This window comes from Solanum stenotomum, chromosome 1 (genome assembly GCF_019186545.1).
Source record: "Solanum stenotomum isolate F172 chromosome 1, ASM1918654v1, whole genome shotgun sequence".
NCBI lineage: Eukaryota > Viridiplantae > Streptophyta > Magnoliopsida > Solanales > Solanaceae > Solanum > Solanum stenotomum.
In genome coordinates this window covers 14,642,691-14,656,825 of record NC_064282.1, presented here as the reverse complement: position 1 = coordinate 14,656,825, position 14,135 = coordinate 14,642,691, and the positions used below count along the sequence as shown (strand labels likewise).

The 14,135-nt window shown below is 26.8% G+C and overlaps 1 protein-coding gene across 1 annotated transcript; it reads right to left on the bottom strand.

Annotated features, from left to right (window-relative positions):
- Positions 1-706: 706 nt before the first annotated feature.
- Positions 707-2,922, bottom strand: LOC125850557 (probable WRKY transcription factor 41). The gene is made up of 3 exons (XM_049530422.1): positions 2,402-2,922; positions 2,184-2,309; positions 707-1,481 (listed from the first exon to the last, which is right to left on the bottom strand). Exons 1-3 carry the CDS (start codon positions 2,740-2,742, stop codon positions 914-916), a joined length of 1,035 nt encoding a protein of 344 aa, XP_049386379.1. The 5' UTR covers positions 2,743-2,922; the 3' UTR covers positions 707-913.
- Positions 2,923-14,135: the final 11,213 nt, after the last annotated feature.

The following is a 14,135-nucleotide window of genomic DNA, read 5'->3' as shown; positions in this document are numbered from 1 at the left end:
TTTGCATGAACCATGAAGAGGTTTAAAGTGTCAAATGGACGGATTAAGTTAAGTTTGAATAGTTAAAATATATTGTGTTTATTAAAATGTAAGAATCATTAATCTATCCAGAATTTATTTGTGTTGAGATGAGTTGAGCCAAGATGAGTTAAACAATTGGTCCTAATCTAATGGGATCCATCCAACTCTTGCCTAGCTAGTTTTAATTTCTTAGTTGTTTTCTTATAATTTATTTTATTTCAAGAAAAAATTATTAAATATCTTCTTTTTTTAAAAATCTGAATATATATATATATATATATATAATATCAAATAAAAAATATTTTTCAAACAAATATTTTGATAGTATAACATAATAAGGTAAATGGTTTAATAATTAATGATTAATTCAATTTTATAAATATTCACAAAATACCTTAGGCACTAAAATGCAAATTTCCCTTTTCTAGAAGAAGAATATTCCAACCAGCCGAATCACTGAACAAGTTCGAACTCAATATTTTTATCAAGAAGAGAAATGGTTAAATGATTTATCGACATATAAGTTGTACGTGCAAAATACTAACACATATCATGCACATATTGATTCAATATAATCATTTCGTAAATTCTAAGTGTTACTATAACATAACTTGTCTTTGAATTTATAAAAGTTCATGTAATTACGTACTTTTGTCCTTAATTCTCGTTTACTAAGCCAAAAAAATTGAAATGCAACTTGAATTTCAATAGCCAAAGCTTGTAATTACAAACATGAATTCATCGACGTTACAATTTTTACTACAACTATTTCTATAAAACATCAGTCAATTGACTTTAGCTTAGGATCAATTAGGCTAAAAAAGCAAAAATCATTGCACAAAACTTACTTGCTGCTATTACAAACTTTGCAAGGAATGTTTTAAATTTCAAATTAAATGAAGAATTCTTCAATGTCAAATGTGATTTCATGTTCATAATCCATCCCTTCTCCACCAAACGATGAATTTGACATCGAAGTCGGAGTCGATATCAATTCAGTAAGATCTGAATCTGAGCTCTGTAGAATCATGTGTTCCATTCCAAATTCATCATTTTGGGATGTCAACAATGACAAGTACAAGGGTAATTCTGAGGCGATTGGAGACGAAAATGGTGCCATTGAATCTGGAAAGAATTTATTTTCTTCGACATTTTCGATGTGTAGTGGTGCAGGAGGGAATGGAAAGGGCGTGAAAACTTCTTCTTCTTTTGCTGTTATAATGTTAAAGTTTTCAACGTTATGGTTTGGTGATGCAGAGTTGAATATTACCATTTCTTGTTTTTTGTTGCATTTCTGGCGTTTTCGGTTATTAAGTGAAAATATTTCTGATTGCGCAACTTTACAACTGTGCCTTCCTTTATATGTGACTTCAAAAATTGTTGAATTTCCATCTGATTTTTGGACTTGTTTTGTTGCCAAACATCCCTGTGTGTTCCTATGAGTACACCTATAATAAGCCCTGCATTTACCAAAAAACAAAACGATTAACACAACATATCGATATGTATGAATCGTTGTCATTGTTAATGTATATAAGTTAAAACTCGATTCAATGTATTTCCATCATTTATGAAATCTAAATTTTAATTTATTTTCACATTAGTACTTGCCAAAAGTAAAGAGCCTTTATGACTCAAAAAGTGGATGGTTTACTTTCACTAGCTACTGAAGGACAAGAGATATTTGGAAGTGTTTTAATTTAGAAGGGACCACATGAAATGATCAAAATTCATGCACTGAATGTAGCCTAAAAACACCAAAACCTAGGAACTATGATGTTTTGTTTTTTTATTTTAACTTTTTACTATTTTTAATTTTTTATGATTCAAAGATCCCATCTACTGCCATCATTTTCATTGTATTTTATATTTGGAGCAAGTGGGCAGTTGCCATTAATGTAGCTGACCATTAATGGCAGTTTAAGCCACTAATTCAAGTCATTAAATTAGTGAAATAAGTAGCAATTACATTAATTAATTCAACAGTTGATTAAGTAGTTGTCTATGAGACAAAAAAAAAAAGAGAGTCCAAATTACTTCCATTTTTAGGATAATCTTGTTTTTTTTTTCAAAATGAAATTACCATTAAACAAATAGCTAAAAAAGACAAAAAAAAATAAAAATTTAACAAACAGTAAAATTAAAGGAAAAATATTTCTTACCTTGGATGATTAGCCCCTAAAATATCTTTTTGGCCATATTTTCTCCAACTAAATCCATCCTCACATGGACCTTCAAGCCCATTTACAGAAATGCTTGTTTGATTAATCCATTGTTGTGTTTTCTTTCTGCAAATCCAAAAAAAAACATACAAATTGAGCAAAAATGTAATAAAATCCAAGAAAATAGTCCAAAAGAGTTTTTTTAAAAGAAAATTCACCTTTTCTTGGAGACCATATTTTTGTCCAATTGATCCCTTGAAGCGTCAAAAACTTCACTTTTGGGACTAATATTATTATTACTACCAAGAAATGAAAGTGATGAACATGAAGATGTAGAATTGTTAGTATTATTAATTCCGCCTTCAAGAAGAAGAGCCTTCAAATTGAGAATTGATAATGATTTTTCAAGTGTAGACAATATTTTCCCAATTAGTAAATCACATTCTTCAGGAGAAGCTAATGGACCAATAATCTGATTTTTCAATTGGTTAACAAATTCCTTCCCTTGTGTTAACTCATTGATCAATTTCTTTTTCTCCATACTTTTAACTTTCTCCATTTTGGGAAACTTCAATGATGACAAAATAGGTAGTAATTAATTTGAGGATTAAAGGGAAATTTTTGTGTGTGTATAAATGGATTTATGAAGGGAAAGTTGCCAAGAAAGAAGTAGGAGAGAGCAAGTGAAGTTGCTTTAGGGATAGTTAGAAAAAATGTTAAGGAAATGGAAGGGATATAAAGAGGAAAAAAAGTGGAAAGGGGAATAAATATTGACTCTGAGATTATACATTATAGTTTTGTTGGAATTTTCTTTTCTTTGGGTGTGATGAATTGATTTTTTCCTCCTTACCTATGGAGGAATTAAATTAAATAGAGACCCTACAATGACTAATTCAAAGAGTGCGTTTTTTGGGCCACCACGCTTTACATATCCTTTTTTTTTCTTCTTTTACTCGGTAATCTTATTATTCTTTCATCAATAATTGATGTTGAAGTTTTAAGTGTTTTCCAAGTTCTAATATAAACTAGTTCAAATTAAAGATTATGTGGCCTTTACTATTTTCTCGATACGTATGTTGTATATGTATATTTAAAACCAATTAATAATCACGTCAAAATATTTCTTCAGGTATATATCAAAGAAGAATAGTGAAATTTCAAACTTACTCAATGATTATAAATCACACTTGAGTTTTAATTTTTAAGGTGAGTAGAAAATTTTGAAAAATTGTAGTTAAAAAATGATAGGAAACCCCTCTATTTAGCTAATAAAGAATAGTATGAGCGGATGTTTATTATGCCTTGTATGAAAAATCACATCCCTTCGAAAAGTCACAACTAATCAAAAAAGTCACAACCCTTTTAAAAAGTCACAGCTCATCGAAAAAATCACAATTCATCAAAAAAGCTATAACCTTTCGAAATAGCGGGATATTATAGTAATTTAACATTTAAATTACAAAGTCCATTCTTTTAAAATAGCATAGAATAGATAGATAAATGGATATAAATATTGATATTGATATTGATTTAGTTTTTGGTTATAGAGGAGATTTCATTTTTAGGTACAAATGTCACATTCAGAAACACAAACAAATTCGATCGCTAACAATAATTGAGCGCGTAATTTGCCATGATTAAGATAAGAATTTGTTTGCCTGAGCTTTTCAGAAAAAGGTATTTTAAAGGAGAAACAATCCTTATTTGGCAGAATACGTTTCTCAAGTATTTTTTTAATTGATTGACAAGTATATTATGTTTAGTCAATTTTTTCAAAACGTATTTTTATATATCAAAATATAAAATTTCAAGTGGATATCATTGTCATAAAAAGAAACTATTAGTATTATTCAAATAAAGAAACTATTTTAAGAGGATTGTATTAATATTTGAGAAAATATATGGTTAAATTAATTAAATAATTATTTTATCTTGAAAAAATTAACTTCCTATTAATACTATGAATTTGTAACTTCTTCCAAACGACAAATAAATAATTACATCTTTTTTATACAAATACGTTTACCTTTCGAAAAGCCTGATTATACAAGATATTAGATTATAAAGTACGACTTTTTAACAAAATATCACACAATATTATAGTTCAAATTAAATAGTTTATGCTTTATAACCGAAATATCGTAGTGTTCTCACTTATCTAGTGTGATAAGAAACAAGCCTCACTAGTCATGGTATAAAATTAATGAGAACCATTGTGTGAGCAAGTTGGGTGTGAACGTAGAAACACGTGCTGCAATTTTCTACTTCATTTTGATTAAGAATAAGATTCACTTTCATTTCGTTTGGACGAATCTTTTTTTTTTTTTTTAATTTCTTTCTAGAAACTAGAAAAGTGACTTTAAATGTTTAAGCAATTTGATTTTTGAGAGAATTGATTGCAGATATATTCCTTTCTTCTTATAAATATATTAATAAAGCCGTAAATAACTTATTTGAGGTTTTCTTATAGTGCATGCAAAACCACTGAACACTCATTGTTGCTTTTTTTTTTTTTTTTTAATTGTGGCAATTGAAAGTTGAAAAATATTATATTTAGATGTTTTTTTGTCATTAAGAGGAAAAATAGTTTAGGTATGCATCAAAAAGAAAAAAGGACAAATTAGTAAAGTCCCAAGATATTTTACAAATCTTAATTGTCATTTATTTAAAATAATAAATTTGGTTCAAGTTTGACAAACTAGGATAGAGCCCATGGTTTCTTCACATATTTACCGTGGTATTCGAGAGAAAATTTTTGTAATTTTTTTAAATGTTAGAAATTTTAGAATTGTGATTTCTTAAGTTGAATTTTTATATAATTTTTCTATTTTTAAGTAATATTCATTTTTAAAAGAATTAATTTATTATATTCAAATCAAACCTGAATAAATAATACATCGCTATCTCGAAAATGATCTCATTAACCGTGAATTATCTCAATACATCAATTTTCGGAACTCAGAAAAAAAGAGAAGAAAACGATAGTATATAAAATGGTTGGTATTTCAAAAAATATATATTTTATGGATTAAAAAAAAATTAAAAAATTAAAAAAAAAATTAAAAAATATATATATATATATATAAAATGGTTGGTGGAGAATTACATAATTAACGTTTTAAAAAAGAGATTTACACAAACGTAACAAAGGGGTTGTATATATGTGACATCATGATTCTACGTCAAGTTGTTCTCATATTATTTGTCTCATATAATACAATAATAATATATTATATAATATAGTAGCAATATATTAAAGGCAACAACGCGGAACCACGTTTGAATATTCTTCCTTTGACTGATTTGGCAATCAGATAAAATCTTATTGCAATTCTGTGGACTATATTTTTTTGTTGCTATCTCAATATTTTCAACTAAAGTTAAGAAGTTTCTTGCCTTTCGAGTTTGATGTTTATATTCTAAATCTATACATTTACAATTTATGATTATGAATTATCTGAGTTTTCACTTAAATACTAGTGGTAAATTCCTAATACATTTATATTATTAGGTTCGCAATTTATTATTAGCACTTTTTTTTTATATATTAAAGTCATTGAGTTATGCGAATCTATAAAATATAGGGGTGTACATGACAGAGTTGGTTCGAGTTTTTCAAATATCAAACCAAACCATTTGTGTAAAAAATTTAAATTTATAAATCAAATCAAACTAATAAAATTCGGTTTTTTTCCAGTTTTTCAACCTCGGGTTGGTTCGGGTTTTCAAATACCAAACCAAACCATTGTGTTGAATTTTTAAATTTATAAATCAAACCAAACTAATGAACCTCAGATTTTTGGATTTTTCGGTAAAGTTTGCATACAAACATATAATTAACTTGTGCTCCAAATATTTCTTTAGTCCAACAAAAATACAATTATCTAAGGTGTTTCTTAAAAAATAACACAAAATATGAGATGAGTACTGATCACACTAAAATATTCAATAAAAAATAATAATGAAATCATCATATAAAATAAATATTAAAAAGTCATAATGAAAATGATCATAATTTAAAGTACTAAATCATGCTAAAATAAGTTTAATAAGTATTAGTTACATTACTAAATATTTAAGGAAAATTAAAATTAGATTATGTATTTTAATTGTCTAAATCAATGTAAAACTAAAGAACAAATATTCAATATTTTTGTCATTCTTAGTGTTGAATTGATTTTCTTTTGGCATTAGTATTAATTTTATTTTGATTTAAGTTTTATTATAATTATCAACATCTATGAACTATAATCTTTATTGAACCATTCCGAATTCTAAGTTTTAAAGTTGAAATAATATATTAAAAGATAAAAATTATAAAATAATATAAGAAATATTTTAAAATTACATCAAAGTAAATATTTTTATGTATAAAATAAAATTTTAAAATTATATATATAACGTCGGGTTGGTGTGGTCTCGGGTTGTTTTTTTTTAGTTAAAACCAAACCAACCCAAATATAGTCGGGTTTTTTTTTCAATACCAAACCTAGTCAAACCAATCACTAGTCGATTTTTTTTTCGATTTACGATTTGGTTCGATTTTCGGTTCGGCTCTGTACACCTCTAATAAAATAAATGGTTAAAATTTTAAAAAATGGTCATTTTCAGTTATTTGGAAAATAACAATTGTTTGGTGTTTCAATTTCTAGGAAGTAAAATTTCAAAACACGTAGACGATAGAGAGTTTTGCCTGTGAAAATTAAAACTCCACAATAATTATTTTTTTAAATATAGATACGAAACTACTTTTTCATAATAAATTGTATATTCGTCCTTGCTAGATCTGAGGCAATTCAAGATCTTAAACTACTAACAACACATTTTCTAGTATTTGTCTAGATCTAAATTATCTTTGATCTCTCTTTTTAAACATCTTATATAACCAACACCATGGTAATTATATAACATATGATATAAGGTTCTCTTATTTATTGAAATTCGATAAGGTATAGTGGACTAGAAGTGGAAAAAGATGTATGCAACACCCATGGAGAGATGAATATAAAATTTGAATATTAATTATGGCTTCTTGTTTGATATTATCGTATCATTTGATTCATTGAGTTTAAAATTTATTATTTATTAGTTGATTAATTTTTAATATAGATACAAGATTCGATTAAAAAATACTAAGTTTAAATTAACTCATAAATTATGCAATAGACTCACTTTTGGGGGTAGATCTAAAATTACAAGAAAAAAAGTGAATTTCCACCAAGATCAAGTGTATATTCAAAATAAAATTCAAGTTCAACCTTTAGATACTTACAATTAAATTTATTACACTTTTAAAATTTATTTTGAATTTTCTAAAAACACATATGGATCCTTTAATTACACGTTCTATCCTTTATATTAGTATTAATTAATTTTAAAATAGAAATTTGATTAATTATATAAAAATTTATAATTATAAAAGGAGAATAGAAATTTCAATGTGTCAAGCTTAGGAATTCTAATATAAAAGAATAAGTCAAGCAAATAAAGGAAGAAAAACGTAATTACCAGACATGAATGGACCCTCTTTTTATTTTTCTCTTTTACGGATAGACATCAAATCAAACATGGAATTTGAATTTAGGTGCATACTTACATATTTAAGTAATTTTGACAATTATGTAAATTTGTTTCTCTAATCTATTAACATGAAAGAACATGCATCTAGCTAGACAGTTTTATAGTTAATTATAATGCTGGCAGTGAGTTGTGCTTAATTGAGAAATAATTAACATATCCTCCATTTCTCTTGGATTAGAGGCCATGTTAAACAAAATCATAACAAACATAGAAAGTCAACTTCAATTAAAATAATTTGAAGTTAAGTATTCATTAATGCTCTATTAATTATGGGAACTGAGACTGTGCCAACAATTATACTATACAACCCCAATTGACAAATTGCCTTTTATAAAATGTTCAAATTAATGTTTAATAGTGTCCTCATCAAGTATTGCTTAGTCATTTGACATTTTTATACAAGATATTACTTTTTTAAACGTAGTTCGTCAAATTTGATGAAATAATATTGTGATAATATTAAACCTAATCTTTAGTTATTTAATAGAATTACTCCATTCTATTAAATGTTTTTTCTATCGAAAAAATAAATATATGCAAGTAATTTCACTAATTCAACGATTAAAAAAAGAAATATGCAAGCTATTTCACTAATTCAATTTCATTAAGTAGGAATTTGAACCTATTAGTAAAGTGTCCGATTAATCCACATATTTTCTCCATTGTATTTGTATTCGATTTTTCTTCCTTCCATTGAAAAGGATAATGGAAACACGCCCTTTAAGAATCTGGAAAATGTAATATTATATCCGTTTCAAAATAAGTGACGTTTTTAGTTTGGACACATCCCTTAAGAAAACTATTCGTTTTAGAAAGTAAGATGTATTATTACTAAGTTACTCTTAATAAATACTTTGAAAAAGATGCAACTCTTTAGTAATTTCTTGATTATGTAAAATTTCCTTTATTTAAAAACAGGTAAAAAAAATTGGAAAAATCTTATTAATACATTCTTAATTATCTAAAACATTACTTATGTTGAAACAAAGAAAATTTTATAATCACTATGGGGACATAGTGACTTTAAGTTGTAAATCAAAGAGTAGTCAAAATTAAGAGGATTTTGTTGTCTGGATAGACAAAAATTGTCAAAAATTAATAAGTAGAAAGATTCATTTGGATTACAATCCTTATAATATCAATTTCAAGAAATCCCAAAGATTTTATCAAGTAAAACAGGACAATTTTTTTTGTCATGGAAAAGTAAAACTGAATCACATGAAAGTTGTAGCCCACTATTCTATTTGTCTTTTTTTTTTTTTTTTCAGGGGCGACCCCGAAGTGTACGATACAACAAATTCAACGTTTTTTTTTTTTTTAAAAATCTTTGGTTCATAATAAGTGAGAAAACAAAGTGAATATCTTTTATTTTTTAATTATGTATAAGACACTAATTCAAAATATAATACCAACGTTCTTACTTTTTCTATCAAATTCTAGTAGATTGTTCTTCAAGTTCGAGGCTAATCCAAAATTACTTTCACTAAGTACAACTTGAATTTAGGCTAATTCGGTTTTTATTTATTAATGAAATATAATTAATTTACTTGACTTTTGATTTGTTAATATATTTATACTTATTATTCTATTATATTATCTTATAAATCAATTCAACCACGCAACAAATTCAACCGTGCCTTTATAAGGATAAACAATGTTGTCACTCGTAAAAAAAGGTTAACGTTATCGTTATTCTATTTCATTTAATTATACCATGAATCCCACCAAACAACATCTAGTAAATGATCAGTTCTATCAAGTGCCACTGACATGTCTATTTATTGATGAGATAATGTGGGACTACGTACCTCTATTAATTGGAGTTTTATGGTTGGATTTTGTGAGATGCTATAATTAATCACAACATGATTTTGTAGTAATATATGTAAGAATCTTGAGAGAAGTATTTAATATATATCTGAACTTGTCATGAATTATTAGTTTCATTTTTAAATTATTGACAGATTTTAAAAATATTTCTCTATTTGACTAACTCAACTTAAATTCACACCCCTGATCTGTCACATGACCTAATAAGTGATATCAAATTCTTGTAGAAGTTTAGAGCTCTTAATAAAAAGGCAAGAAAAATGTTGAAAATACTCCTAAACTTGGCAAGAATTTAGGGTGTAGTTCACCCATGTGGCAAAATCAGGAGCGTATTTAAGTTCAATTAGTCAAATAAATGAGTATTTTTAAGATTTTCAATAATTTAAAAACGAAACTAATAATTTACCTCAAACTTAAAAATATTTTAATACTTCTCTCAAGACTCTTTGAATGAGTATTAAGTTCCAAATAAATATATGCCAACCAACCAAAGTTAGGCAATTTTTTCATAAATCTAATTTTTCTCGAACGCGTGGGACAAAACGAGTGATTGTGTTACGCGTCAAGGAAAGAAGTAGAGCAAAAAAAAGAACATTTATGTATCCATTTGTGAATTTTGAAAGTACTTATATATTGTTCAAATGTTCTAAGTTAAAGTTATAGTATTTTTTTACATAATTTAGCAAAATATAAAGCTCGTCCCTCTTTTAAGTTCCCTATCTGGAAATGTTACTCCCTCTATTTCAAATTAATTGAATTATTAAAATGTTTCACACTCTTTTAAAAAAATTAAGACATAAATTAGGCATAACTTTTCATTTTTACCCTTATTAATTATTGTCAATTTATAATTAAATAAACTAAATATTAATTAACAACTAATTTCAATACTAACTAATAAAAGGTAAAATTGGAAGAACATTCTAAAAGTCAATTTAAAAATGAAAATATCTCAACAATTCAATTAATTTAAAATTAAAGGAGTATAGTTATGAGAAAGAAAAAAGAAAGAAGAAATTTAATAGAAAAATGAAAAGCAATGATGAAATTTGGGATATCAATCTCGTACGGACATGAAATAATTCTGTCCTTAGGATTGGCATACAATTCAACGTAACTTTGGACTTTTTTTTTTAATGTTTGTTCTGAAGGTTTTCTTCATGTCAACAACAGTATTAATTAATTAATTATAGTCTTTTTCCAAGACATTTCCTGTTTTCTTCCTACTTTCCTTTCAAATTTTCCTTCAATAATTAGTACTACTAGAGATTGGCGGAGCTAATAATCATCCAAACTTCTTTCTGCGGAAAACTATATATATTATCTATATATATGATTTAACACCAACTTCTTTATATGTTTACTTTTTCATATTTCAAATCTCTTAATGAAAAATTTTGACCTCACTACTAACTACTACTATTTATATATTGCGGTCGCTCAAATAGTTGAAATTCAAAGAAAATAAATGTCACTAATTATAGTCATCCATCGTATACACTTATAATATATTCCATTTGTCTCTATTTACTTGTCCATTTTTTCTTTTATAGTTGTCCCTAATTACTTATCCATTTTGACAAATCAAGAAAGGACAAAAAAAATTTCCTATTATACCCTCAATTAATTATTTTGAAAAAGGTAGAACCTTTTGAAAATATTAAATTTTTAATTCATCTACTTCATAATTAATAGGGGTAAAATGGTAAACTCACTCTGTCAATAATTATTTTCTTAATAGGTATGTCAATTCAAAATTGAACAAGTAATTAGAGACATAGGAAGTATATTGCTTCTAGTGATGATCCCCACTACTTTTTTTTTTTGGTACTTGGAGGAATTAGTGGAATGAGAAAACAAGGAGAAAATTATAAGGTGGGAAATTGAATTTTCATAGCCTCATCAACAACGTAAAAATTCAGATAGTCAATCAATTAAGCTAATAACATTTCATGATAGTCGTCCCTACTAGCTAGCTAGGAAACACAAGAGAAATGCAAAAGGAAATTTACAAATAAATCTCATCCCTTTATTTCCCAAACTTTTGTCATGTTAATTGGTTTCTCCTACTTTACCAAGAAAAGTGTTGGAAATGACATTAAACACCAACGTACGTACAAAATTATTGTGTCTCTGGCGCAGTACTCATTGCCATCAATTCACCTTTCTAATATTTCTCCCAACTACTTAAGGGAAAATAATGTGTCGATGACGTGACAATAATTATTTATTTGACAACTTTTGCTTATGCCGCAGCCGCGATAACATATTTCATGAACATTTCACACCAAACTAATAACGTCACCGATTTTCTGAGTATGTAATAGTAGTTATGATATTTTTTTCGGCTACTCAAATTTAGCTATATGGCGTTTCTGCTATAGATACTTAGTTTGATTATCATTTATGAAATTAAAAATCTTCGTTTTAATAGTAAATATGAACTAATTTTTAATATTGAGTTAGTCCCAAGATCCATCTTTACATTAATACACTTTTCTGCGATGTTGTTTACTCGTATCTATTTGTCATACATCTAACTGCATTTTTTCCTTTTTGTACTTAAATTCCAGGGACTAGCTCTCACACACACAAAAACACAGACAAACACACATAACACATTACAACAGAACATTATTTGACCAATTAATTAACTACGTGCATCCATTATAAGCAAAAAATTTAAACTAATTTCTGAAATGATCGTTGAACTTATAATTATTTTTCCTATTAATAGTCATTACTTTTTTTTTGACTATAAAGTCATTCAACTTTATTTTAGATAGACTCTGAAAAAATATCTAAAATTTCGGCAGAGAGCCTCTCTTGTTAGCTGACTTAACCTGCAAAATGTACTGTAAATATTTATATATCAAATATTTGTCCTCTTTCACATAATACTCAGCTAACAATATTAGTAAACAATAATGAAATGTACTTAACATTATTTAATACTCCTAGTAAGTATATATGCATTCCAATCCGTCTTTTAGTATTTTCAAAGGACTTGTTTGACTTACTGTGCAAACCATTAGAATTCTAAAATATCCACACTTGCACGGTTGCTAGCATCCTACTTGGGCTTGAGAATATAATCCATCAAAAAAAATATTAAAAAGATACTGAATCACTCAGAGGCGTATCCAGGATTTCGGCTAGATGGGTGCACGATTACGAAAAAATATATTTTAAATATAAATTTGATCAATTTGACTTTTAGTTAGTATATGAACCATTAAATTTTAAAAATTATAGGTTCAAAATGTATAATACTACTAGTTTTAAATTTTAATATACACATTTGATTTAATTATATAAAAAATTTACAATGTTAAATTTTTTAGGAATTTTCTATGTAACACACTTGAAAATTTTGAAAGATTAAAGGAAAAAAACAAAAGTAAAATTAGCTGAAACGTCAAAAGTGTAACCGATAATCACTTGGAAAGGTGTTACTCACAGAGACAAGATAGATATAAAATTTAAATTTATATCCTTACTTAGAAAGGTGCACCCAATCATCATCGCATTATTATATAATATACTTTGAACATGGGTTCACACATCTATATTTAAATATTTTTTAAAAAATATAACACTACTACACATGATCTAGAGAGGGGAGCATGGGTTTACGTGAACCCACGGCACCCCCTCTAGATACGCCTCTGGAATCACTTGTAAGATTAGGTTGTAGCTCACTATTGTATTTTAAAAATAAGATTAAAAAAATGATTTTATTTATATTTTTACAATCTTTTGTTTTTTTCTATAACACCTCACCACCTAGAAAAATTAATAGTTTTTCAATTTACATTTACCGTGACTCAAATTTCCGACCCAATAGTTCATGATTTCATATTGGATATCGCATGTTCAAACGCCAACTAATAATCTATCAATAAAAAAATCGACGATATTCATTTTAACCCCATATTAATTAGAAAACACCTTTTTTGAGGGACAATTTGTTGGAAGTGATGAGAATAATCTTTATTCGATTTCAAATAGTATTACTCCATCCGTCTCATATTAGATATGCATCTTACTAGAAATATTTGTATATATTATTTGATCACTTACTAAATCAGGATAGAATTAACTAATTTTTTTCATTTTATCTCTATAATTAATATGATCTTTGAAAGCTTAAACAAATTTTGAAGATTCAAAATTTCCGTTTTTTCAAGAGGCTAATTAATATGAACGAAGGGTAAAATAGTAAAGCTGAAAATTTATTAATTATCATGTAAAATAAAAAGTGCACATCTAATATGAGACGGATGTAGTATATATAAAAAGGATCCATTAGATATTATCAATCCTATAAAATAATATTAGCATAATTTATTAAGATAATCACCTATATGATGACGTGATTAGAAAAGAAATTATGTTCAATAGACTCATTCAAGGGTGACGCTCCCAATATGATTTTCTTCATACTCAGAACTCTAATCCGAAATCTTTGATTAAGACTGAAGCAATCCCAATGGTCCATCACTACACACGATCCATATTTTTGTTACATAAATGAGTTAC